At 42.5% G+C, this 24128-nt stretch overlaps 1 protein-coding gene across 3 annotated transcripts in view; it reads left to right on the plus strand.

The window, feature by feature from the left end:
- The window catches only part of crtc3 (CREB regulated transcription coactivator 3), an 80280-nt gene that overhangs the window by 20602 nt on the left and 35550 nt on the right, over positions 1 to 24128 (plus strand). For all 3 annotated transcript variants that reach the window (XM_069902414.1, XM_069902416.1, XM_069902415.1), the window contains exons 2-3: positions 9675 to 9785; positions 23369 to 23503. In XM_069902414.1, the coding sequence (XP_069758515.1) occupies positions 9675 to 9785; positions 23369 to 23503 (246 nt within the window). The remainder of the gene's footprint in view (positions 1 to 9674; positions 9786 to 23368; positions 23504 to 24128) is intronic.

Genomic DNA, 24128 nt, shown 5'->3' on the forward strand with positions numbered 1-24128 from the left:
TTGCGTCAATATTAGTTTTGGTATTTGGTAATTTATTTTATTTCTTTCTACATGTATCTTCTTCCATATATTGAGGAGATGGTGTAATACTGGAGAAGTTCTATGTTGTACCAATTTTTCGTCCCATTTATATAATATGTGTTCAGGTATCTTTTCCCCTATTTTATCTAATTCTAGTCTCGTCCAGTCTGGTTTTTCCCTTGTTTGATAAAAATCTGATAGGTACCTTAATTGTGCGGCTCTATAATAATTTTTGAAGTTTGGCAATTGTAAGCCTCCTTGTTTATACCATTCTGTTAATTTGTCTAGTGCTATCCTCGGTTTCCCCCCTCTCCATAAAAATCTCCTTATTATTTTCTTTAACTCTTTGAAGAATTTTTCTGTCAGTTGTATTGGCAATGCCTGAAATAAGTATAGTATCCTTGGAAAAATGTTCATTTTAATACAGTTTATCCTTCCTATCAGTGTTAGTGGTAGCTCTTTCCAATGCTCTAAATCGTCCTGTAGTTTTTTCATTAGTGGATTGTAATTGAGTTTATATAATTGGCCTAGATTTTTGTTTATTTGCACACCTAGGTATCTTATTGCCTGCGTTTGCCATCTGAATGGGGATTCCTCCTTAAATTTTGAGAAATCCGCGTTATTCATAGGCATTGCTTCACTTTTATTTACGTTTATCTTGTATCCCGACACTTCTCCATATTCCTTCAATTTCTTATATAGTTCTTTTATTGATAGTTCTGGTTCTGTTAAGTACACTATCACATCATCCGCAAACAGACTGATTTTATATTCCCTGTCTTTTATTTTTATTCCTTTTATATTATTATCTCTTCTTATCGATTCTGCTAGTGGTTCTATAGCTAGCGCAAACAATAATGGTGATAGTGGGCATCCCTGCCGCGTTGACCTGCTTAAGTTAAATTGCTTTGATACATGTCCATTTACTGTCACTTTCGCTAACGGTCCCTTATATAATGCTTTAATCCAATTAATATACTTCTCCGGTAAACTGAATTTTTGCAATACTTTGAACAAGTAATTCCATTCTACTCTGTCGAAGGCCTTCTCTGCGTCTAAAGCAACTGCTACTGCCGGTGCTTTATTTCCTTCTACTGCATGAATTAAGTTAATAAATTTACAAATATTGTCTGTTGTGCGTCTTTTTTTGATAAATCCAGTTTGGTCTAAATTTACCATTTTCGGTACCTGTTCTGCTAATCTGTTCGCTAATAGTTTAGCTATTATCTTATAATCTGTGTTTAGCAAAGATATTGGTCTATATGACGCTGGTGAGAGTGGATCTTTCCCTTGTTTTAGTATCACTGTAATTATTGCTGTTTTACATGAATCTGGTAAGTTTTGTGTCTCATCAATCTGGTTGATTACATCCAGGAGGGGCGGTATTATTAGGTCTTTAAATGTTTTGTAGAATTCTATTGGGAGTCCATCCTCTCCTGGTGTCTTATTATTTGGTAAATTTTTTATTATCTCTTGTATTTCTACTGTTCCAAATGGTTCTGTTAATTTATTTTGTTCCTCTATTTGTAGTTTTGGTAGTTCAATTTTAGTCAAAAATTCATCTATTTTCCCTTCTTTCCCTTCGTTTTCGGTTCGGTATAATTGTTCATAGAATTCTCTGAAGTTTTCCTTAATTTCTTTTGGATTATATGTAATTTGTTTGTCTTTTTTCCTTGTTGCCAATACCGTTTTCTTAGTTTGCTCTGTCTTAAGCTGCCATGCTAGGATTTTGTGTGTTTTTTCCCCTAGTTCATAATATTTCTGTTTTGTCTTCATTATATTCTTCTCCACCTTATATGTTTGTAATGTTTCATATTTTATTTTTTTATCCGCCAATTCTCTTCTTTTGGTTGTATCTTCCTTTATTGCTAATTTTTTTTCTATGTTTATTATTTCCCTTTCCAACTGCTCTGTTTCCTGATTATAGTCCTTCTTCATCTTGGTTGCATAACTTATTATTTGCCCTCTAATGAATGCTTTCATTGCGTCCCATAGTATAAACTTATCTTCCACTGATTCCGTATTTACTTCAAAGTACATTTTTAATTGTTTTTCAATAAATTCTCTAAAATCCTGTCTTTTAAGTAGCATGGGGTTTAATCTCCATCTATACATTCTTGGAGGGATGTCTTCTAGCTCTATTGCCAATAACAGGGGTGAGTGGTCCGATAATAGTCTAGCTTTATATTCCGTTTTCCTAACTCTCCCTTGTATGTGGGCTGATAACAGGAATAGGTCTATCCTTGAGTATGTTTTATGTCTAGTCGAGTAGTATGAGTATTCCTTTTCTTTTAGGTTTTGTTTCCTCCATATGTCCACAAGTTTCATTTCTTGCATTGATTTAATTATAAATTTGGTTACTTTGTTCTTCCTGTTAATTTTTTTCCCCGTTTTATCCATATTTGGATCCAAATTCAGATTGAAATCCCCTCCTATTAGTATGTTCCCTTGCGTATTAGCTACCTTCAAAAAGATATCTTGCATAAACTTTTGATCTTCTTCGTTAGGTGAATATATATTAAGTAGATTCCAAAGCTCTGAATATATCTGACATTTTATCATAACATATCTCCCTGCTGGATCTATTATTTCCTCTTCTATTTTAAATGGCACATTTTTGCTAATTAATATAGCCACTCCTCTTGCTTTTGAATTATACGATGCTGCTGTTACATGTCCTACCCAATCTCTCTTTAATTTCTTGTGCTCCAATTCAGTTAAATGTGTTTCTTGGACAAATGCTATATCTATTTTTTCCTTTTTCAGTAAATTTAGTAGTTTCTTCCTTTTAATTTGGTTATGTATTCCATTAATATTTAGAGTCATATAGTTCAGCGTAGCCATTTTATATTTTGTTTATCTTCTCTTTCCGTTTTTCCATCATTACCTTTCCTCCTTTTCCATTTCTGTTTTCTTATTTTCAACTCTTTACCAGACAACATTCCTACAACATCCAACATTTTCCTTATTCTCCTATTTCTATCTTCTTTATCCCCAATCTCCCCTTCCCCTCCTGAGTTGCCCTTTATCCCTTGTCGGACAACCACATCTCCCCTCTCCATTTGGATTTGCGAATCCACTCGCAAGCGTCAACTGATTTTGCAGTGACCGCTCTTTTCCCCCCACCCAGCCCCCCCCAGAAAAGATTTCGTTTTTTATATGTCACAAAGGTCACTCTTTTAGTTCCCTCCTTATTCTCTCTATTCCATTACCTTCCCTTATTAATTCTTGTCTATACTTTCTATGTTTTCCTCTAATTACAGATACTTTCACATATGCCCGTTGTCTCTATTCACTCTTATACCTCTTTACCCGCATACATATCAATCGTGGTCATTTTTACCCTCCTTACCCGTCTTCATCCCTCAGTCTATTTTTGTCTTTACCCACATACATATCAATCGTGATAATTTTTGCTCTCATTACCCGTCTTCATCCCTCAGTCTATTTTTGTAATTGTTCTGCAAATTTTCGTGCTTCTTCTGGATCCGAGAATAGTCTGTTTTGTTGTCCTGGAATAAATATTTTCAATACCGCAGGATGCTTCAGTGTAAATTTATATCCTTTCTTCCATAAAATCGCTTTTGCTGCATTGAACTCTTTTCTCTTCTTTAGGAGTTCAAAGCTTATATCTGGATAAATGAAGATTTTTTGCCCTTTATACTCCAGTGGTTTGTTGCCCTCTCTTACTTTTTCCATTGTCTTCTCCAGCACCTTTTCTCTTGTAGTATATCTTAGGAATTTTACTACAATAGATCTTGGTTTTTGTTGTGGTTGTGGTTTAGGGGCCAATGCTCTATGTGCCCTTTCTATTTCCATTTCTTGCTGTAGTTCTGGACATCCTAGGGCCTTAGGGATCCATTCTTTTATAAACTCCCTCATATTCTTGCCTTCTACATCTTCCTTAAGGCCCACTATCTTTATGTTATTTCTTCTGTTATAATTTTCCATTATATCTATTTTTTGGGCTAGTAATTCTTGTGTCTCTTTAGTTTTTTTATTAGATTCCTCCAATTTCTTTTTTAAGTCTTCTACCTCCATTTCTGCTGCTATTGCCCGTTCTTCCATCTTGTCCATTTTTTTCCCCATTTCTGTTAAGGTCATATCCATTTTATTTATTTTCTTTTCTGTGTTGTTTATTCTTCTTCTTAAATCATTGAATTCCTGTGTTTGCCATTCTTTAAATGACTCCATGTATCCTCTAACAAGAGCAAGTACCTCCTTTACCTTGCCTATCTTTTCTTCTTCTATTTCCCTGTACTCTTCCTCTTCCTCTTCTTCTTCCTCTAGGTTGACCATCTGTTGTTTCTTTGCTGCCCTTTCCTCCTCTTCTTTCTTGTTTCCATTGTCTTCTGTGGTGTCTTCTTGCTGCAGGTGTTCTGCAGCTGTCGTTGCCGGCTGTGGAGATCGACTCCCCAGCTGGTCCCCCCTCCCGTCGGTGTGTTTTTTTGTATGCGCATCGCGCATGCGCGAGGAGTCGCGCATGCGCGGTTGCGCACTTTTACTCGGCTCTGTGAGCCATTGTTGTAGTTCTCTTTCTACCGACCTGAGGTAATGGGGTCTTCTCTCCACAGCGGGCCTCTTCGGACAGGTAAGGCCTTCACCTTTTTCTTCCGTTGTCTTCTCTTCCTCTCTTCTTTCCGTTGATTTTGATTTTTCTCCTTTTGTCTCCATCTTCTTTCCACCTTTATATTCACTTTTCTTTAACTTGTATTTCTGTGCCTTTGTATTTTCTCTCGTTTTTCCCGACTTTTCTGGAGAGGGCTGGAGTTCACCGTCCGGCCACTACTCCATCACGTGACTCCCTCGGGGGACATGATTGAGGTATACAAAATTATCAGGGGCACAGACAGGGTGAAGTCGGATGACTTGTTCCCAATGATGGGGGAGACGAGGACTAGAGGGCATAGTTTAAGAATACAGGGTAGGCCCTTTAGGACGGAGATGAGAAAACATTTTTGTACCCAGAGAAGTGTGAATCTGTGGAATGATCTGCCACAGAGGGTGGTAGAGGCAGATTCGCTGATTATGTTCAAAAGAGAGTTAGATAAGACTCTAGTGGGCAAAGGAGTTAAGGGTTATGGGGATAAGGCTGGAAAGGGGTATGATAGTAGTGACCAGCCATGATCTGTGAAATGGCGGTGCTGGCTCGACGGGCCGAAGGGCCTACTCCAGCTCCTATTGTCTATTTACGTTCCTGCACTCAGGCAAAAACATCATAATTGAGTCACTATTTTGTCTCTGGATCGTTCACGTCTCTTTTACATTGGGCGAATCAGCATGTAGGTGTCAGATGACCCCAGGATGAAAAACCCTTCCTAGGCGGTCCATCCTCGCTGATTTGATGCCTGCATGCCGATTCATGAGTGTTCATACTGGACCTTTAACCAGCATATTGGCTGTAAATTACTAAGATGTGAAAGGGACTTCTGACAGTTCAGCGTTCCTTTGGTGCCCCCTGAGTGTGAGCTCTTTTGCACTCCATGCAATTGGAGTCGACCTTCAGACGTGAGAAGAGAAATACCTTCTCAGGAACGTTGTGATCAAAAGGTCACCACATAGTTCTCAATTCTGCCACCAAGCATCAAATCAACAGGTGAGACAGAGCAATGGATGAATCAGGGTGCAGGCTAGCAAAGTCGGCTTGGTCCCTGATGCAGCAGAAATGGTAATGCCCGTATGGGCCAGGTCTCTGGTTGACACGTCACCTTCCCAAGGAAAGTACCTTGGACATTGCAACACTCCCGTCATGATTGACATTTCTTCCTCTGCCTTCTTACACTAAGATGTCCCATCTTTTGACTCATGAGGCGTGAATGCAGAGGCTTAACAGCTCAAAACATTCTTTGTTTAAATTCTGCTGGAGGGAAGTTGATTGTTGTCTGGTGTGGAAGGCATCACTGGTCTGATTAGCACTGATCAATTGAGAAAGCATTGAGATTACGCAAGCATGACGATGTTAAGAGTTTGGAAAAGGTCACGTTTATTAAAACAAAACATCAATCCCATTTTTTGCTAAATCTTGTCAAAGAACTGGATCCGTGTTGCTTGCACAGACTGCAGAACTTCAAAACTGGTTGGGTGGCTTTGTGGATAAATTGGTTACGCATTTATCCATCTCCCAGGCCATTGGCAGCCATTCTCAACAGGGTTCCTACAGCCTTTCCCCACCCCGAGGGGCCACAGCATATTTAAGTAGAAGCCTTGTTTTATATTCACCTCATGTTACACAAATATTTTTAATGGTTGGGAGAGAAGTGCGGAAGAAACCAAAACTTGACTGCTTTAGAGGGAAAGGAGACAATAAACTTTGGGCAGAGTCTGGGGTGGGTGGGGGGGGGAGGTGGTACCATAGCCAAGAAAAGGTTGAGAATAGTTGGCCTAATTAAGTAAGGTAGCTCAGGAAAGCCCACAGTTTATAAAACATGTTCTTGATTGGATGTGGTCTTTGCATGGCCAGTATTTCTGACTTATTTCTCTTTATTATTCATTTTGGGCTTGTTGGTGTTGCCAGCAAGGCCAGCATTCATCGCCGAATCTGGTGAGATGGCGATGAGGAGCTGCCTCTTGGACCAGCACATATATCGGCTATTCAGCCCTTTAATATGCTTCATCATTCAGTCATATCGTGGTTGACCCTCAACTCAAGCCCCTTGTTCTGCTTGTGCCATAAATTCCTTGCCCGTGTACCGATTTTGGTTTTGAACACAATGAAAGTGTATCTGCAGTGCTCCTGAGACACTGACCGCTGGTTCTCGACTCCTAATCGTTGCAACACAGACCCTATTGAGCTCTGTTAAGAATTTTGTGTGCTTTAATGAGGTCACCTATCGTTGTTTCTGAACTCTGAACTATAGAGAGTAAGCTAATCTCTTTGTATGGCAGTCCCACCAGCCCAGGAACTAAACTGTGCAATTGCGCAAATTTATATTTTTTTTAGGTCAAGTTTACCAAATGACACATTTCCCATAGGTGGGATATCACCAAGTCCCTACTATGGAACGGTTTCTTTCAGAGTACTCTTAAACAAACATATACAACTGTAATCTGATAGAAGGAGGCCATTCAGCCCATCTATCTTCCTGGCTCTTTCCCTATTGTCATGCCAATTAGTCCCCCCTCAAAGAACCACTCAGTTCCCTTTGGAAATCCCAGGTTGCTTCTATTTCCACCTGCTTCCAGATCAGAGCCGAATTTGGAGTTTAAAAGGTGCCCTTAGTCCTGAATTACTCACTCACAGGACAGCTCTACAGAAACCCATCATGATACAAGGCTGGTGGGCACTGCACCCAAAGTCTTCCCATCAGAGGTAGAGGGTGCTATCTGCTGGCCTCCTCCTTAAGGAGCCTGGAGCCCCAGTGGAGGCATTCATCACCGCGGGACAACAAAGGAATGCCTTTTCTGAATCCGAATAACGTGACGTGGAGGTGAACCTGTTGGGGATGGTGTCCCATGTTCTGATACTCTTGTCCAAAGCAGATAAAAGCGACTGATTTGAGAAGTGCATTTTGTAGATGGACCTTATTGTAGCCCCAGTGAGAGAGGGTAAGTGCCCAGGGAGGTGGATAGGGAGTCACTGAGAGGCTGCTATGCCCTGGGGGTGATGTAGAGCTTTATCAAGTGCTGTACCTGTTCTGTAACTGGAGATACTATTCCAACGTGCCCATTACCTGTGCCTTGTCGATTGTGGGAGTCTGGAGATGAGTCACTCACTGCATGAGCCTTCTGAACTCCCCTGGGATGAACTTGAACTTATAAATCTTCAAGCTAAAATGTGAGTCATTGCAGGGAAGCTTTCCACTGGTGGATGTTGGGATGGGGGTAGCTTGGGAATTGTGCCTTGTGCAGAAGTCTGTCCAGTGCCAACAGCCTTCTCGATGCCCCCATTTGAATGAGGTTTTGCCATCTTTGACTGGGAGAGAGAATGGGCTGTGATTGCCTGAGAAATGCTTTTCTGGCTCACAATGGCTTCATGAGGTTCAGTACACTCAAGGAAGATGAATCAGATGGAAGGTTTAATTTGCTCACATTCTCCAGTCATTTTCAGATTCCTTGTCAAGATGCCTTGCAAAACTCTTGTTTCCTGCGTTTGACATAGAGCAACTGTTGAACAGACGGCGTGGGTTAGAGCAAAGCTAATTGCATTCTTGATTGCTGATGTACCACATGATTGCATTCCACTTTCCGTGCGTAGTCCACCTGCTGAAAATGTCGCATCCAATGTGTACACCGAACTAAACCACAGTGGGCATTTTGTGCAGTGCAGGATCCCACAAAAAGAATGAATGAATCACTGTTGTCTAGATTCTGATTCTCCTCGGACTGCAATACCCTGAAGAGGATAGTGAAATCAGCGGAAAAGATCATTGGGGGGCCTCTCTTCCTGCCTTTATGGACATTTATGCAGGCAAAAGGCAAAAAATATTGTGAAGGACTCCACAAACTGTTCTCCCTTCTGCCATCTGGTAGGAGGTAACATCGCCCTCGGGCCCTTGCATCCAGATTGGGCAACAGCTTTTTCCCCAAGCCATCAGACTCCTGAACTCCCTGAACATTTGGGGATAGGGTACTGTGGACTTTTACTGTATACACCTTAATAATGTAATGTTTAACTTCTAAGTTAATGTAAATATGCTCTGTGGTCCTGGAGAAACGCTCTGCCTTTACCGTGCGAGATAAATCAAGTTGACTTGAAGTTGGCAGCTGGTTACTTGGACTGTTATGACTGATGTTTAGAGGGTTTTTTTTAAGTTTGAACTGTGACTTGTCCTTGGGGATATGAGATGGGCAATCTATTGAAGTGTTGAATTCCAAGTATCCAGATGTCTGAACTATTGAACTGGGCCCATTGGTTCAAATCTCACAGCTGAGAAATTTAAATTTCTCATAATTAAATAGATCAAGAATAAAAAGCTAGTGTCTGTAATGGCAACCATGAAATTATTGGCCTTTAGTTGAAACTCAGCAGTTGGAATTCTTCCCAGTATTCTCAGTTCCAGGGCATTATAAATGTCCTTTATATTGACTTGGTTAGGCCTATCTGAGACTCAGACTGATAAGTGATTAACTCTTAATTAAGAAAGAGCACAGAGGGAACTTTGCTGAGGTGACAGTGAGAATGGTAAAAGATAGCAGTTGGGCTCCACTCTCACCATGAGTTGCCATTCCATAAAATAAGGGTGGATCTATCCTAACGCTTGATGTCTCCAAAATCGGTCTCTTCAATTGTCAATGGCTCAGCTTCCATTGCTTGCTGGGGTTGAAATTTCCAAAGCTTCGCAAATCCCCATCTCTACCTTCAGTGCCAGCCTTGCCAGTGATCTTCAGATCCTGTTAACAAATAAATGCGAAAGTAATTCATAAGATGTGCAAGACAATCAAATACTATTTCCAACACTGGTCTCCAAGCTACAAGAGGATGTAATAGCCTTGAACCCAAGCCGCACACAACCTGATGTTTTGTGGAGCATAAAATACCTTCAGTGAATGGGAAGCTAGGGAAGGAAATTGAGGAGGTTCACTTGCAGAGCGACTGTCCGTGGAATGGTTGGGTGAATGCAGTATAGTCTGTGCACTTGTGTGAGCTAGTAACCTCTGAGTGCTGGTAATGTTTGGGTAACTCCAGACTGACTCCATTTCCTGATTGTTCCTAGATTCAGTTCCACAAGCTGCACCACCTGCGTTTGGCACAGACTCGGGCGCAGTATTACGGAGGATCGCTACCCAACGTCAATCAGATTGGCAACAGCACAAATGACTTTCAGGTAGGCACAGAAGGTCAGCGTTGTTCTTCTCAGCCTGCTCTGGCAAACCCTTCTCTCTCCTCTCCCAGATCTGCGTGCCTTTCTTTCTCTGTGCCAGAGCTGCGCACGCACACAGGATTTCCATTCCTAATTGCTCTCCTTGCAGGTGCATCGTTCCTCTGCATTTATATCTGTTCTGTGACATGTGAAGACATTTCATATTTTATCACTTTTAGTTACCGTTTTGGGTGTTTCTCAACAGTTGATGGAAGCAACAGATGGTGCGAATAAAACACGAAGGTCTGCAGATACTGATTGAAGTAAAAACTGGAGAAACTCAGCAGGTAAAGGTACAGAACCAACACATCCTCTGACTTCCTTAATGAAGGGCTCAGACCCGAAACATTGGTTTTGTACCTTTATCTTTGCTATATAAAGTACACTGTTTGACCTGCTGAGTTTCTTCAGATGGTGTGGTTTTTCTTTATCGCTTCTCAGGAAATCTCTCCAGTCATGTCAGTCCTCTCGGTCACTTAAAAAAAATTCAATCAAATTCATGAGACACAATTTCACATGGATATAGCCGAGCTGACGACCCCTCATCATTTCTTGCTGTTCCAAATGCAAACAAATCCTGCCTCTCAGAATCCCTTCCAATAACTTTCCCATCACTGACATTAGGCTAACCTGCTTATCCCTGCTGGGATTCCCTAATAATATCAGAAAATTAACCAACTTCCAGTCATTCAGTACCTCACCTGTGGGTTGTGATGATATAAAATATTTCTGCAGGGTCCCATAATGTGCTTGGATCCTCTTGGCGAGGGTCTAGAGATTTATCGACCTTTATGCATTTCAAAACATCTAACATTTCCTCTCTCCTTTGCATCAGGTCAAATTGATCTGCTGCAGAATATCACTGATCCCTCATCTGCTTCTCCGTGATGAATGCAGATCATGGCTTCACACTATACTAACCCTCCAGGAGACCTCCTCTCTCCTTTGCCACTCTTTCACTCTTAATCCTTTTAAGATTCTCATCTGACTGAAATGTCTAATGACCTCTTTTGCCTTCCTAATTTCCCTGCATTGTATATATATACAAGACGAGATTAAGTTTCATGTCACCCCAAAGCCAGGGGTTGTTTTATACACCAAGAAGAAATTCCGAACCTTGACAGCGAAGTCTCAGTAGTCCCCCAAGAGGTCCATCCACCCAATCCGACTGCCATCGGCTCTGAACAGGCTTTAAATGGCCCCGTTAAAGGAGCCAAATGGTGGTTTATTTTAAAAGATGCAAATAAAATTAAAACCTTTACTTGATCATTTGCTTTTAAAATGATTTGACAGCAGCAGTCCAGATTTGGGACAGTCTAATCCAGTGAATATAGCTCAAAACCTGCATTGTAAGTGGAAATTCTGGGGGTTGCCTGATACAAGAGTCATCTTGTACACTGGCATATACGGTGTGTGTACTCCTATATTCTACGTACTCCTCAAGGGACTTGCTTGATTCCAGCTGCCTAAACCAAACAAATGCCTTGATTTTCGTGACCACAATATCCCTTGAAACCGAAAATCCCCTCATCCTGCCAGTCTTGGCCTAATGCTAGCCCTGAAGTCTATTTATTTTGAAAAGCCTTCAACTATCTGCTCACCGCATCTCCCAATCAGCTTTTGAGAATTCCTTTCTGATGACATTGAAATTGAGCTTCCTCCAATTTTGGACTCATCCTCTTTTTGCATAGGGTGGCGCGGTTAGTATAGCAGTTAACACAACACTGGTACAGCGCCAACAACTGGGTTTCAAATCCGTCGTTGTCTGTAAGGAGTTTGTGCATTTTCTCCAGGACCTGGTTTCCTCCAGGTGTCCTGGTTTCCTCCCACCCTTCAAAAACCTCTTGGGGTTGAAGGTTAATTAGGTGTAATTGGGCAAAAGGGCCTGTTACTGTGCTATAAATTTAAATTTTAAAAAATTTAATTGAATTATAGTCACTGGTCCCAAAGTGCTCCCCACTGATGCATCAACACTTGCCAGGCTCATTTCCTTAGGAGCTCAAGTGTTATCCCCTTTCCAGTGGAGCCACAGGGATATTACTTCAGAATTTATTTTCTGCATGCAGTTAACAAATTTCTCCCCATCTAATCCCTGACAACTATGTTCAAATCGTGCTATTATTCCTACATCTATCTGCAGTGTAACACAAGGTTGCATTAAATTTCTGAGAAAATGTTTTCATCCTCTTATTTATATGAATATCTGACTCATTTTAAGATTGTAATCTAATCTTGTGGTTCAGATGTCACATTTGAACTACTTAAGCTCATCTCTTTGGGTTGACATCACCTTCCGGATTAGATTACTGTGTTCCAACCATCTTCAGCCATCAGCAGTTCTGACTGTGATACATACTGGATCTGCACTCCACAAGTAATACACATTGCAAGAACATTTGTTTAATTAAATCAGAAGCTATGGTCGACTGACTGAAACACATCACGGCAGTTAGAATTTTAGTGAAATGTATATCCTTCAAATTTAGAAAACGTAATACTGTACTTATTTAGGGCAATGTTCCCAGGAAATCCCTCTTGAAATGTCTGTTGTATTTGTGGCTAATAATTTGCACGATTGATTTGGTTTTCTCTCTTTCTCCTTCCCTCTGGTTTTCACTCTGCCGCTCCTTGTACTGCATGTTTGTGAACCTTCTTCGCAGCTTTTCTCACCTTTGGATCATCAAGGTTTGAAATCTCCATCTCCCCCCCACCTTGCATCTTGACAATTTGCCTCGAGCTCCAGTTCAGTTGATACAGAGTAAGGTCACTGTAATTTTGTTGTGAAGATCACTCAGGAGTCCGATGACGGCAGGAAAGAAGCTGTGTTTCTTGATATGATTGGGAAATGAACATCTGGTGGGGGGGTGTTGTGGCTTTAAATTAGAATCAGAATTTATTGTCTGAAATATGTTGTTATGTGGCAACATCACATGCAAACATTTCGATAAACCACATTACAAAATAAGTAAAATAGTGCAAGAAAAATTTAAAGTAAGACAGTGTCTGTGGTTCATTGATCATTCAGGAATCTGATGGCGGAGGAGAAGAAGCCGTCCTTCTGCCACTGAGTGCTCATCTTCAGACTCCTGTACCTTTTTCCCAATGATAGCAGAGTGAAGAGGGCATGGCTTGCTTAGTGGGGGTCCTTGAAGATAGAGGCTGCTTTCTTAAGACACCGCCTCTTGTAGATATCCTCAATGGATAAGTAAACACTGATGCACAAGCCAAGTTAACAACCCTCTGGAGTTTTTTGCTGACCTGAGCATTTTTGGCACCTTCATACCAGACAGTGATGCAACCAACCAGGATACTCTCCACTGTGCACCTGTAGAAGTTTTCAAGAGTCTTCTGTGACGTACCGAATCTCCTCAACTCCTCACAAAGTATTGATGCATCGACATGGAGGCTTCAGGACAGATCCACAGAGATGGTGATTCCCAGGAATTTGAAGTTTTTGACCATCTCCACTGCTGAGCCCTTGACGAGGAATGGTTCGTGTTCTCCTGAGTTCCTCCTGATATCCACAGTCATCTCCTTGGTTTTGCCAACCATCCTGGAAGAAGCTTTGTCAGCTGAAAATCAGACTGCCACGACCTCCTCTGCTTTAGTCAGTCGTGGCGAGAGATCAGCTGTGAACTATTATCAGAGAAAAGCTTCACAGCAGTTTAGGGGAACTCTGTCGATCTCAGTCATATGGGAAGAGCAAAGCCACAGTGTACACTAAGAACCTGAGCCAGGTTTGGAATGTGGGGTACTGATGTTGATGGGAGGGTTTGGTCCCCAGTCTTTGATGAGCTAGTGGATTGCTTTTGACCTCCCAACCCCAACAAAGGAAGAATGTCTTGAGTCACAGTTCCCGGGCACCATGCAGTTGCCAAGAATGATTGTTCTGTCCTCGATCTTCTCAGCATTTCTGAACGTAACTGTTCTTCTGTCGGAAGACCATGCCTTCGGCTCAAGTTAAAGTTTATTGGCACTTGAATCAAGGTACTGTGAAAGAGGTAAAAGCACACTGCTGGAGGAACTCAGCAGGTCAAACAATGTCCTTTATGTAGCAATGATAAGGATACAGAACCAACGTTTCAGACTTGAGCCCTTCATCAAGGTCTGAACAAATGTCGGTATGTTTCCAAACAATATGGTGAGGGGAGGGGAAGTGGAAGAGTACAGTCCCAAAAGCAGGAGGAAATAGGTACATGAAGGACATTGTTTGACCTGCTGCGTTTGTCCAGCATTGCTTTTATTTCAACCACGGGGTCTGCAGACCTTTGTGTTTTACAACTGCAGAGATAGAGGTTGTTTTGCAAGCAGTCCAGGGAGATGTTCCAAACATAGTACTGAGGGTAAGACTGTGCAGAAATGCAAAGTTACAGAGAAATCAGCTGGTATAGAACAACAGCAACATAATTTTACCACCTTGGGGCTTATTCAGGAATCTGATAATGTAAGAAAGAAATTGTTCATTAATCTGGTGGTTTGTGATCTCGCCCTTGTGAATCTTCTTCCCGATAGGAGGGGCTGAAAAGAGTGTTGCTGGGGCACGATGAGTCTTGTTCCAAGGCAGCAGGAGGTGTAGATGGAGGAGAGGTGAATTGATATGATGATCTGAGCCTTGTTCACAATCCTCTGTAGTTTCTTGCAGTTTTGGATGGAGCAATTCCTGTCCTATGCAGTGGTGCATCCTGACAGGATGATGTATCAGTCAACGTTGTTGAGGGGTGCAGGCGATGAGGTAAATTCCCTCAGGATTCTGAGGAAGCAGATTGTGTGGTATGCTTTTTTTTTGACCATTGTGTTAATGTGACTGGACAGGTCACTGGAAATGTTTACTCCACGGAGACTGAAAGCCTATCCACCATCTGATGCAGACTAGTGAGTGAGTTCCACTGCTCTTCTGGACATCTTTGACATCAACAGCAAAGTCTTGCTGACATTGAGGGTGAAGTTGTTGCCACGGCACCAAGCCATGTGCGCCGCTGCCTCCCACCTGCATTTCAACTTGTCATTGTCAAAGAGCATCTGATGGTGATATATGTGGAGTTGGAGTATACAGGGAGAATGGTAGGGAACTGAGTATACAGCCTTCTGGGATCCCGCTGTCTCAAATGATCACAGAAAAGGTGCTGTAACCAATGGAATAGAAAGCCGTCATTCTAATTGCAGAGGTGGGTCACAGAGTTCGGGGGTGAGTTTGTTTAATACTATTGTGTTGAGTTCTATATGTTCCGGAACTTCTCCCCCAACCCTCTTTTTTGTTGCCTTCAAAATATTCATTAAAATAGGCTTCCTGGTCAAGCTTTTCATGATCTGCCTAATTTGGTTTGATGTCAGACTTCAGTTGTGCAAAGCACGGTCAGTGATTTCTTGTGTGACAGGGTGCTTTAAGAATGCAGTTCACTGGTTTAAGATGACTAGAAGAAAACCTGCTGAATAATTTAACTTGTATAAATTGTCCAAATCCTTATCAATTCTAATACCTGAATATTTAATCTGATCTGACCATTTAAACTGAACAATTATGTATCGTCGCCATCAATCAACGGCATGATCTCACTTTTTTCCCAATTAATTTTATAACCTGATATTTCTCCATCTTGTTTCAATCTCTTATACAATGAACTTTAATGAATTCTGTGGATTTTGTTAAATAAATCAAAACATCATCACCAAACAACTTTAATCCCCTTAATATTACTATCCCGTCAATGGCACTAAAGGTTCAATAGCTAATACACACAATGCCAGGGACAAAGGGCACCCTTGTCTAGTAGATCTCTTTAATAAAAATAATGATGATGTTTGACTATTTGTCACCACTCTGGCAGAAGGGTTTTTAAATAAAGACTTAATCCAACTATTAAACATTGGTCCAAACCTAAATTTCTCCAATACTTTAAACAAGAAACCTCCATTCTAACCTATCAAATGCCTTTTCGGCATCTAATGATAAAACCATTGGGGAGTCTGATTTCTTCTGAGATATATGAATCAAACTAATTAATTTTGCAATATATTTTTGATCATGATTTTTAATAAATACAGACTGATCTGAATGAATTAAACTTGGTAAATACTTAGCCAATCTATTGGCTAAAACTTGAGCAACAATTTTATAATCAACATTTAACAATGAAATAGGTCTGCAAGATTCAGACTTTAACGGATCTCCATCTTTCTTAAGAATAACTTATAATTGCATTAGAAAAAGAATCTGGTAAAGAATGAACTTCCATTGCCTGTTTCGAAACATCCATCAAAAGAAGCATTAATAAATCCTGAAACATTTTGTAAAATTCCGATGTAAACCCACCTTCATCAGGAGATGAACCATTCGGCATTGATTTAAGTACATCAGCAATTTCTTTTAAGTGTGAAAGGGGAGTCCAACTCATTACGTTCTTGAATACTCAAAGAAAGTCATTGAAGTTCAGCGAAAAAATTATTAATTTTAGCATTATTATAAGACTCTGAAGTCTATAATCTCGCTCTGATTGTTCTCTGCCCAGCTACGTTCCAGCTAATCTATGCTGAGGGGTTGCAGCCAGTTCAAATGCAACATGAGGCATATTTGACTCCATCACTAACATTGTGTTTCTGCTCAGTGTGATTTTAATTAATGCTTTTGGCAGAGGAGAAGTGTCAAATGAGATGGTGACAGGGCAGTAATTTGTGTATTTGTTGTGACAACATTAATCAAAACCATGGTGGCTCAAGTAGTGAAAGATGTTGACACTTTGAACACGGGCAGACTGATTGGATGGGGCCACTGGGGAAAGCTCATCTGTCCGAAATTTCACGGGAGCTTGCTGCCTTCATTGCCGAGAGGGGTGCACTTGTCCCATCGAAAGTGTGTACATGAACCATACATCGGAGAGTGACTGGGTGCAGACTGGGAGATCGCTTTGTTGAGCACTCGGCACTGTCCGCCACAGTAGCATGGGGGTCTCCCAGTGACCACCCATTTCAATTCTCCATCCCAGTCCCTTACCGACATGTCTGTCCATGGTCTCATCTGCTGCCAGACTGAGACCACCCGCAAATTGGAGGAACGGGATCTCATCTTCCATCTGGGCATTGACTTCTCTTGCTTTTGTTAACCCCCTTCCCCACTTCTTCCCCTGTTGCCTTTCCCCAGTTCTGTCTGTCTCTCTCTCTCCTTTCTCAGAGCTAAAATCAATTCTCACCTTTCCTCTTGTATCTAATTAACACCTTTGTGGGCCTGGACTCCTCTCCCAGCCAGCTCAGCTTATTCTTTGTTTATTCCTTGAAGAGGGGCTCAGGCCTGAACCGTCAGTCATAGATCTTTACCTCCTCTGGGTGCTGCCAGACCAATTGAGTTCCTTCAGCATTTCACTTTTTCTTTAGTTAATCTGAACTGTCTGGCCAACCTTTTTCATCCCGCGTATTCTTTTGAAATCGATTGCTTAACATGGATGCACTCACTATAATGTCAGTGAGTGATTTGTGAACCAGAAATGCTGGTTGCCTGCGAGGAGTGAACTCTGTTGGGAGAATTGGAGTTTCCAGGTTGACTGGGTTGAGATAAAAGCACGCAATGCTGGAGAAACTCAGCCATTTAGGCTCATGCCCGAAACATTGGTTATGCATTTTTACCGTTGCTATATAAAGGACACTGTTTGACCTGCTGAGTTTCTCCAGCTTTGTGTGTTTTTACTTCAACCGCAGCGTCTACAGATTTTCGTGTTTTACTTTTGACTGGGTTGGGGTTGAGCTCGTCGAGATGAGTGTTTGTCCTTTCATCTCCTTACACCAGGGGAGATGGTGAGTCATGCAAAGTTGTCTGCTTGGGTCAGAGAGCCCATCGGAATGTTGTCATGCTTTCTGTTGTCAAACTCCAACTCTCCAGAGTTCACTCCTCGCAGGCAACCAGCATTACTGGTTCACAAATCACTCACCGACATTATAGTGAGTGTATCCAAGTTAAGCTATTTCAAGGGAATACACAGGATGAAAAAGGTTGGCCAGCAGTCCACGAAGAAATACCATGTGTGCCTGCTCTCCAAGGGGACAGAGACTCCACGCATCAATAAATAAAGTGATATATAAACTTTTTGTAATATATTATCATTTTAAATATATTTAACAATCAACAATTATACCAAATACAAAACATTAAGAAAACCCCTCCCTCCACCCCCTCTCTATATAAGGCCTATTAAATGAAGAAATAAAAAGAAACACAACCAAGAGCATCCCATTGACAGTGTGTACAGTAAACCATATGGAGACACAATAAGACCACAAGGTTAAATTCTTTGCAGAGGTCCACTGGCTAGCCAGTAGCAATTGTAACCCTATATTGGCGCCAGTGAGGTACCTACATGCTCTAAATAAGACTGCCAGATTTTTTAGGATGGTGTTATGTCCCTTCCTGAGATTGTATGAAACCTTTTCAACTGGGATCCAGCTGTTCATCTCCAAAGACCACCATCCATGAGTAGATGGAGTCAGACTTCCATGTTACAGCTATACACTTCCTGGCCACACATAAGGCCATTTCTGTGAATTTAATTTGAGAATTAGTTAATGATTTGCCAACTGTAGTAAAGTTCCCCAGAAGACAAAGATGAACAGTACATTTTGTGCTGGGGGTTCTGCTCAAGGGTACATAGATGAAATTTAATTGGTTACCATGATGCTGTTGTCAGAAATTGTTGTCCTTGATAAGGTACATGAGATCGAGCTGTGTCATCTCTATCAGTGTTTACTTGCCTCCCCTGGCTGCACATTTGTCCTGTTCAAGGTCTTTCTGTTAGTGTTCTGTTCCTGACGCAACCCCCCCCCCCCCCCCCACGTCTCGTCCCGCTTTCAGAGCGTGAAGTTAATGATCAAAATGACTGCAAGCATTGCCTGCTGGGATTTCAAAACTCCAGTCGCTGCCTTTAAAGGTGCAGGAAGCTGACGGCGCAAATCCTGGTTTACCGAGCCCAAATTCCCTCCCTCACTTAGCAACAGGAAATTGCTGTTCAATCCCACTCTTGGCTACCTGATGCGAGAATGCTGCAGTTTATTGGAGGTTGTGGCCTTCGACGATTTACTGGTCTGTCGCATTTGTTACTGCTGCCATTCCATTCTATATGTCCCAGTTTTGGTCCAGTAGCTCATGTCAGTTTGACCCTGTTAAAGTTGCGCAAAGAGTAAGGTTTCAATAAAGTGAGCTTTACACCGAGTATTTGTAATGCAGAACTGGGCCACAAGTCATTTTTGATCTTGTCGGCTTACCACAAAGGCACATTACTTTATGAGTTAACATTAAATATTGTGAGGCCTATGCCCCGCTCCAGAAATTGAGGCACATGATCCAGGCCAGCATTCAACTGGGTGTCGTGACCAAGTGCTTCACTGTCAGAGGTGCTGATGCAAAATCTGAGCCTGAATCGGCATCTCCCCTATCGCACAAGATGGCTGGAGGACCAGCAGGAGGTTCCTGTGGTCTTGGCCAAAAATCACTAAAAATAAATGATCTCATTGTGGTTTACTGGGAAAGTGAGCAAGTTGGCTGCCACGTTTCTGTCAACAGTAACAAATTCAAATCTGTCGTGTTGACTCTGTCGCACTTAGGTACACCCTGAGGTTGTGTCTGTGTCCTTAAGTCATAACATTCCTATGGCCCAATTAATAAGTGATCCCATTAGAAATGGGAGTCCGTGTCGGCACATGAGCCTTGAGCCAACTCCACCCTTCACTGCAGTATCATCTTCGTTTCAAGTGCATTTTATTTGGAATAAAGGCAGGAACCTTTTAAGGAAGCGGAGAATGCTAATCGTGTTGTTTCCTTGAAAGTGTTTAATAAAGTTGTTGGAACGTACTGAGGGTTGTAGAAAGCAGAATAGAAACAGTTGGTGTGATATGTTTGGACTTTCGGTCGGCCTTTGGTGTCCCACATATGATTGAACAAAGTTAAAGCTAATTATATTTTGGGGTTAAATATTAATGGACTAGAAAATGGAGCAGCAATAAATGGACTGTTTATGATTTGTGGGTCTGTGGCTGCAGAGATTGATGCTGGGGCCCCAATTATTCACAATCTACATCAATTAATTTGAGGTTTCATGTGTATTATATCCAGATGAGAGTAGGTGGCAAAGTTGACTGGGGGTGGGGTTGCTGGGTATATAGACATAATAAGGTTCAGTTCCTGAGTATACAGGTATGCGGTGTTTTAACGTCTGTTCGGGCAATGTCCGTAATCCCATAATTATTCAATTACCGTGAGCTAAGTCCGCAGCAATTTGGAAAAGGCCATCGCTAGCTATGGTAAATTGTGTACTCTATACCCAAACTGATCTGACTGGCCCAGTCTCACCCCACACCCCTGTATCAGTTCCAGTTGATATGACTGCCCCACGCTCTCCCCCCACAGCTCCATGTCAGTCCCCACGCTGATCCATCCCACTGCCCTGCTCTCTCCACACAGCCCTGTGTCATGCCCAACACTGATCCGTACTTGTCAATTAAAATGTTTACAGGTACACTATAGAATCCCATTTAGCTTTGCTAAATATATAATATGGTGTTTGCGCAACGTCCACATCGCATAACACCCAATTTCACACAACATATCATGGACGTTAAATGTGACAGGACTTGAGGGACATGGGGTTTGTGGAAGGTTCTGGCATTGGGTAAAAGAATTGCCATGATCTTATTGAATGATGGAGCCAGTGTGATGGGCCAAAGGGCCTCCTGGTCCTGAAGGTGTGATGGGCTGAATGGCCTCTCCTGCCATGTATTATGTATTTGAGTTCTTGAGGAGTGTTGTTTCACACAGAGCTGCTTTGAAATATCCTTTTGGGAAATGTGAACATGAGGAGCAGACTAACCTGATCAGTGTTCACACACCTTGATAGCACAGATGGGGGGTGGGGGGGGCATGATGGAACCATGATGGTGATCTGTTCTCCTTCACACAGAGTCCAAAGGCATGATGAAAGGTGCATTTCTTCAAGGGGTGTTTAATGATGTGCTCTTCTGCATTTGATGCGCTTGCTCTGTGCTGCCTGCATGTAAAGAATTTAGCCTCTTGCATTCTCTGCCCATTGGGGAGGAGCTGACATTATAGACGTTGGTGACTTAAATATCTAAAGTTTTTGTGTGAGCTGCATGGATGTCAGTGCTGTCAACTGGAGAGAACTTTGTAGTAGTTTCCTATCAAATCTCGGCCATAGGAGAATATCACACAGGGAGCTCTGAGATGGCAGAGAGGTTGATTCAAGATTGTTTATGTTATTGTCATGTAATAAAGCAGAAAATGTGATGTTACATGAAAAATTTTTTTAGTCTACCATAAGGCTGACAAAGATTCGCTGTCCCCAGAAATTGTCGAAAGTGCCCCTGACAGTCAGGGAAAGAGAGTCATGGAGTTTGTGGATTCGCATGCAGCGCTCCCACGGCCTTCAGTCCAAACCATCAGCGACCCCGAGCTCCAGATGCACGCCTCTGACGTGATCAGGAAGCCTCAGCACCCTTGACACGCTCTTGCATCCTTGCTCTGATGCCTTGCACCCCCTTCACCCAGTCTCCACCAGTCCGCAAGTCCTTTGACTGCCGTCGCTCGCAGCCTGCGTGGCTGCCTCGCCTCCGCAAAGCCTCTCACAGGTCCATCGCCATGGTCACAGTCCCATGGGTTATCTCTTCTGCTTTTCCTTCTCAAACAGGGTGGTCTCCCTGTTTTGTGATGCTCTGCGCCAGTCCTCCTCTTCTCCGGAGTCTGCAACCTATCGAGGCCACTACTGAACACAGGCACTGCCATCTGGGGCCAGCCCTCACGGTCACAGGCTTTTAAAGTAAACCGCCATCAGCTCCTTTTACAAGTTGTTTAAAGGCTTTAGAGAGCCAACGGCAGTCACACTGGGCAGTTGGACCCAGTGGAGGAGCGCTGTCTCTCCGCTGGTCCACACCAGTGGCAGAGCAGCTGCGGCAGTGCCACCATTTTAAAAAATTGTTTACAAAGTGAAATTTAACTCCTTTTGAGGAGGTTCATGTGGTTTGCCCAGCAAAATGGCCTTCCAGAATGCAGTTTCAGCCATTGGGTGTAAACTGCTGCCATCAGCCGTGGAGAACCGTGTTTTACTCTTCTGTTCAGTGTAATGCTGGATGTCCACCAAGTTTTCACATGAGCACCCACGCCAACGATGAAAAGGATATGCTTTTGAACTGAATTGGGGGGGGGGGGGGTCTCCAAACTCGTCGTGTAACCGGAGGGAACACGTAACCCTGAATGGGTTAAAAGTTACACAGGGATGGGGACTTGTTAAGACAATGTCTATTCACAGGTTTGGTGAAACATGTTTATCAAACAGCAGCAGGCGCTAAAGCCAGTTTAACAGGTTAACGTTGTCCTTTCGAAAGGTGTGGGCACTTGCTTCGGTAATTAAGTAGGAAGTTGCAAAACAGTGCAACACAAGAAATCCATGTTCCCTACAATCAGGCTTCACTGACTTGTTCAGTCCCAGCATCTGCAAAATGTCAGGGCAAAACAAGGACACTTCTCTCTTGGGTTGGCTGACTTCTTGCCTGAGCTGAAGGGTCATAAATATGTTCATTCATTTCTGGACAATGAGATTCCAGGGGAATCTCAGCAGACTGCCACAGAATCTCTGGAGTCGAAGCGTTGGTCACTTTCCTTTCACTCTCTGCAGTGAGCTTGGTGCCACAATGGACTGTACCATGTAACGTGCACTGCTTTTTCTGGCAATCAAAGTCCTCGTGACCTCAAGACGCCCTACCTTTCGAACTTTTTCTATTCCTACAACCCTCCGAGTCATCTGCACCTCAATTCCTAATGTTACATGGTACAGTCCATTGTGGCACCAAGCTCACTGCAGAGAGTGAAAGGAAAGTGACCAACGCTTTGACTCCAGAGATTCTGTGGCAGTCTGCTGAGATTCCCCTGGAATCTCATTGTCCAGTCATTCATACTTGAATGACTGCTCATTCAAGACTCTCATACTTACGAAACTATATTTATTTCTCCATTTGTATGAATACTTGTCCTGCGTGTGTATTCAAGCAGTCGTAAGTATGAGCAGTCGTTCAGCATTCTCGCTGCCCATGGGTTGAAGCCGTTCCTCAGCCTGGGGGTGCTGGCTCTGATCCTCTCGGATCTCTTCCCCGACAGGAGGAGCTGAAAGATGCCATTCCCTTTGTTCCATCCTCTCCTCCCCAGCCTTCTTCTGAAACCCAACTTGGTTTCTCTCATTGCTAGATGTGAGCTTCAGTCCAGAAATATGACGTGGAATAAAATTCTGTGATGTTCCTGTGGAGGATCACAGAGAGTCATATGCTATGGTGTTGAACAAATACAAATAGCTGATTCAATGTATGGGTGACAGGTGGCATTACGTTGTCTGTGGACGTTGATGTGCAGCAGGTCTTGTTGCCAGTGCAAGGTATTTGCCATCTGCCAGCATTACATGCTGGTGACTGACCCAGACACCTGGTGTAAACAGATATTTCAGAGTGGATTGGTATTGGTCATTGATGGTGGATAGTGTTTAAACTCCCTTTTCTGTCTTCTCACTCAGGCACTATTGCATCCTACTCTGGACTCCACGCGAGGAACTCGACACCACGGTTTGGTGGAGAGGGTTCAACGTGATCGAAGTCACCTGATGTCTCCTCATCGCCGTCAGTCGCCGATGGATAAGCATGGCCGCCAAATATCCTTGCCTATTGCCCCTGTCTCTTCTCACACTTCCATCTCACTAAAAGCTGGAGAAACAAAATATTTAGCTGAGATCATGGAGTATTGTGAGATGGACAAAACTAATTAAGTTACAGCTGTATAAATTGTCGACGAGGCTGCATTTGGAGAAATGGGTACATTTCTCATCAAACTATAGGAAGGATGTGGAGGCTATGGAGAGGTTCAATGGGATAAGACCATGAGATAAGAAGTAGGCCATTTGGCCCCATGGATTCTGCACAGCCATTCGATCATGAGCTGATCCCTTGCCTTCTCCCCATATCTTTCAATACCCGGACTATTCAGATAGCTATCAATCTCTGCCTTAAATACGCTCAATGACCTGGCCTACACTGTCACCTGTGGTAGTAAATTTCAAAGGTTCGCCACTCTCTGGCTAAAGAAATTCCTCTGCGTCTCTGTTTTAAATAAGCTCCCCTTCAACCCTGGTTTGGAGAGTACTGGCTAAAATAGATTTGAAAGACGGTGAGGGTGGAAACCGGTAGGAAGCATTTTGGCACGTGATTGAGGGAATAGAAGGATAGGGGCCATGAGCTAGCAGGTAGATGTGTCAGATTGACTGTTGCAAAACCAGAGGG

Source organism: Narcine bancroftii, chromosome 11, assembly GCF_036971445.1.
Source record: "Narcine bancroftii isolate sNarBan1 chromosome 11, sNarBan1.hap1, whole genome shotgun sequence".
NCBI lineage: Eukaryota > Metazoa > Chordata > Chondrichthyes > Torpediniformes > Narcinidae > Narcine > Narcine bancroftii.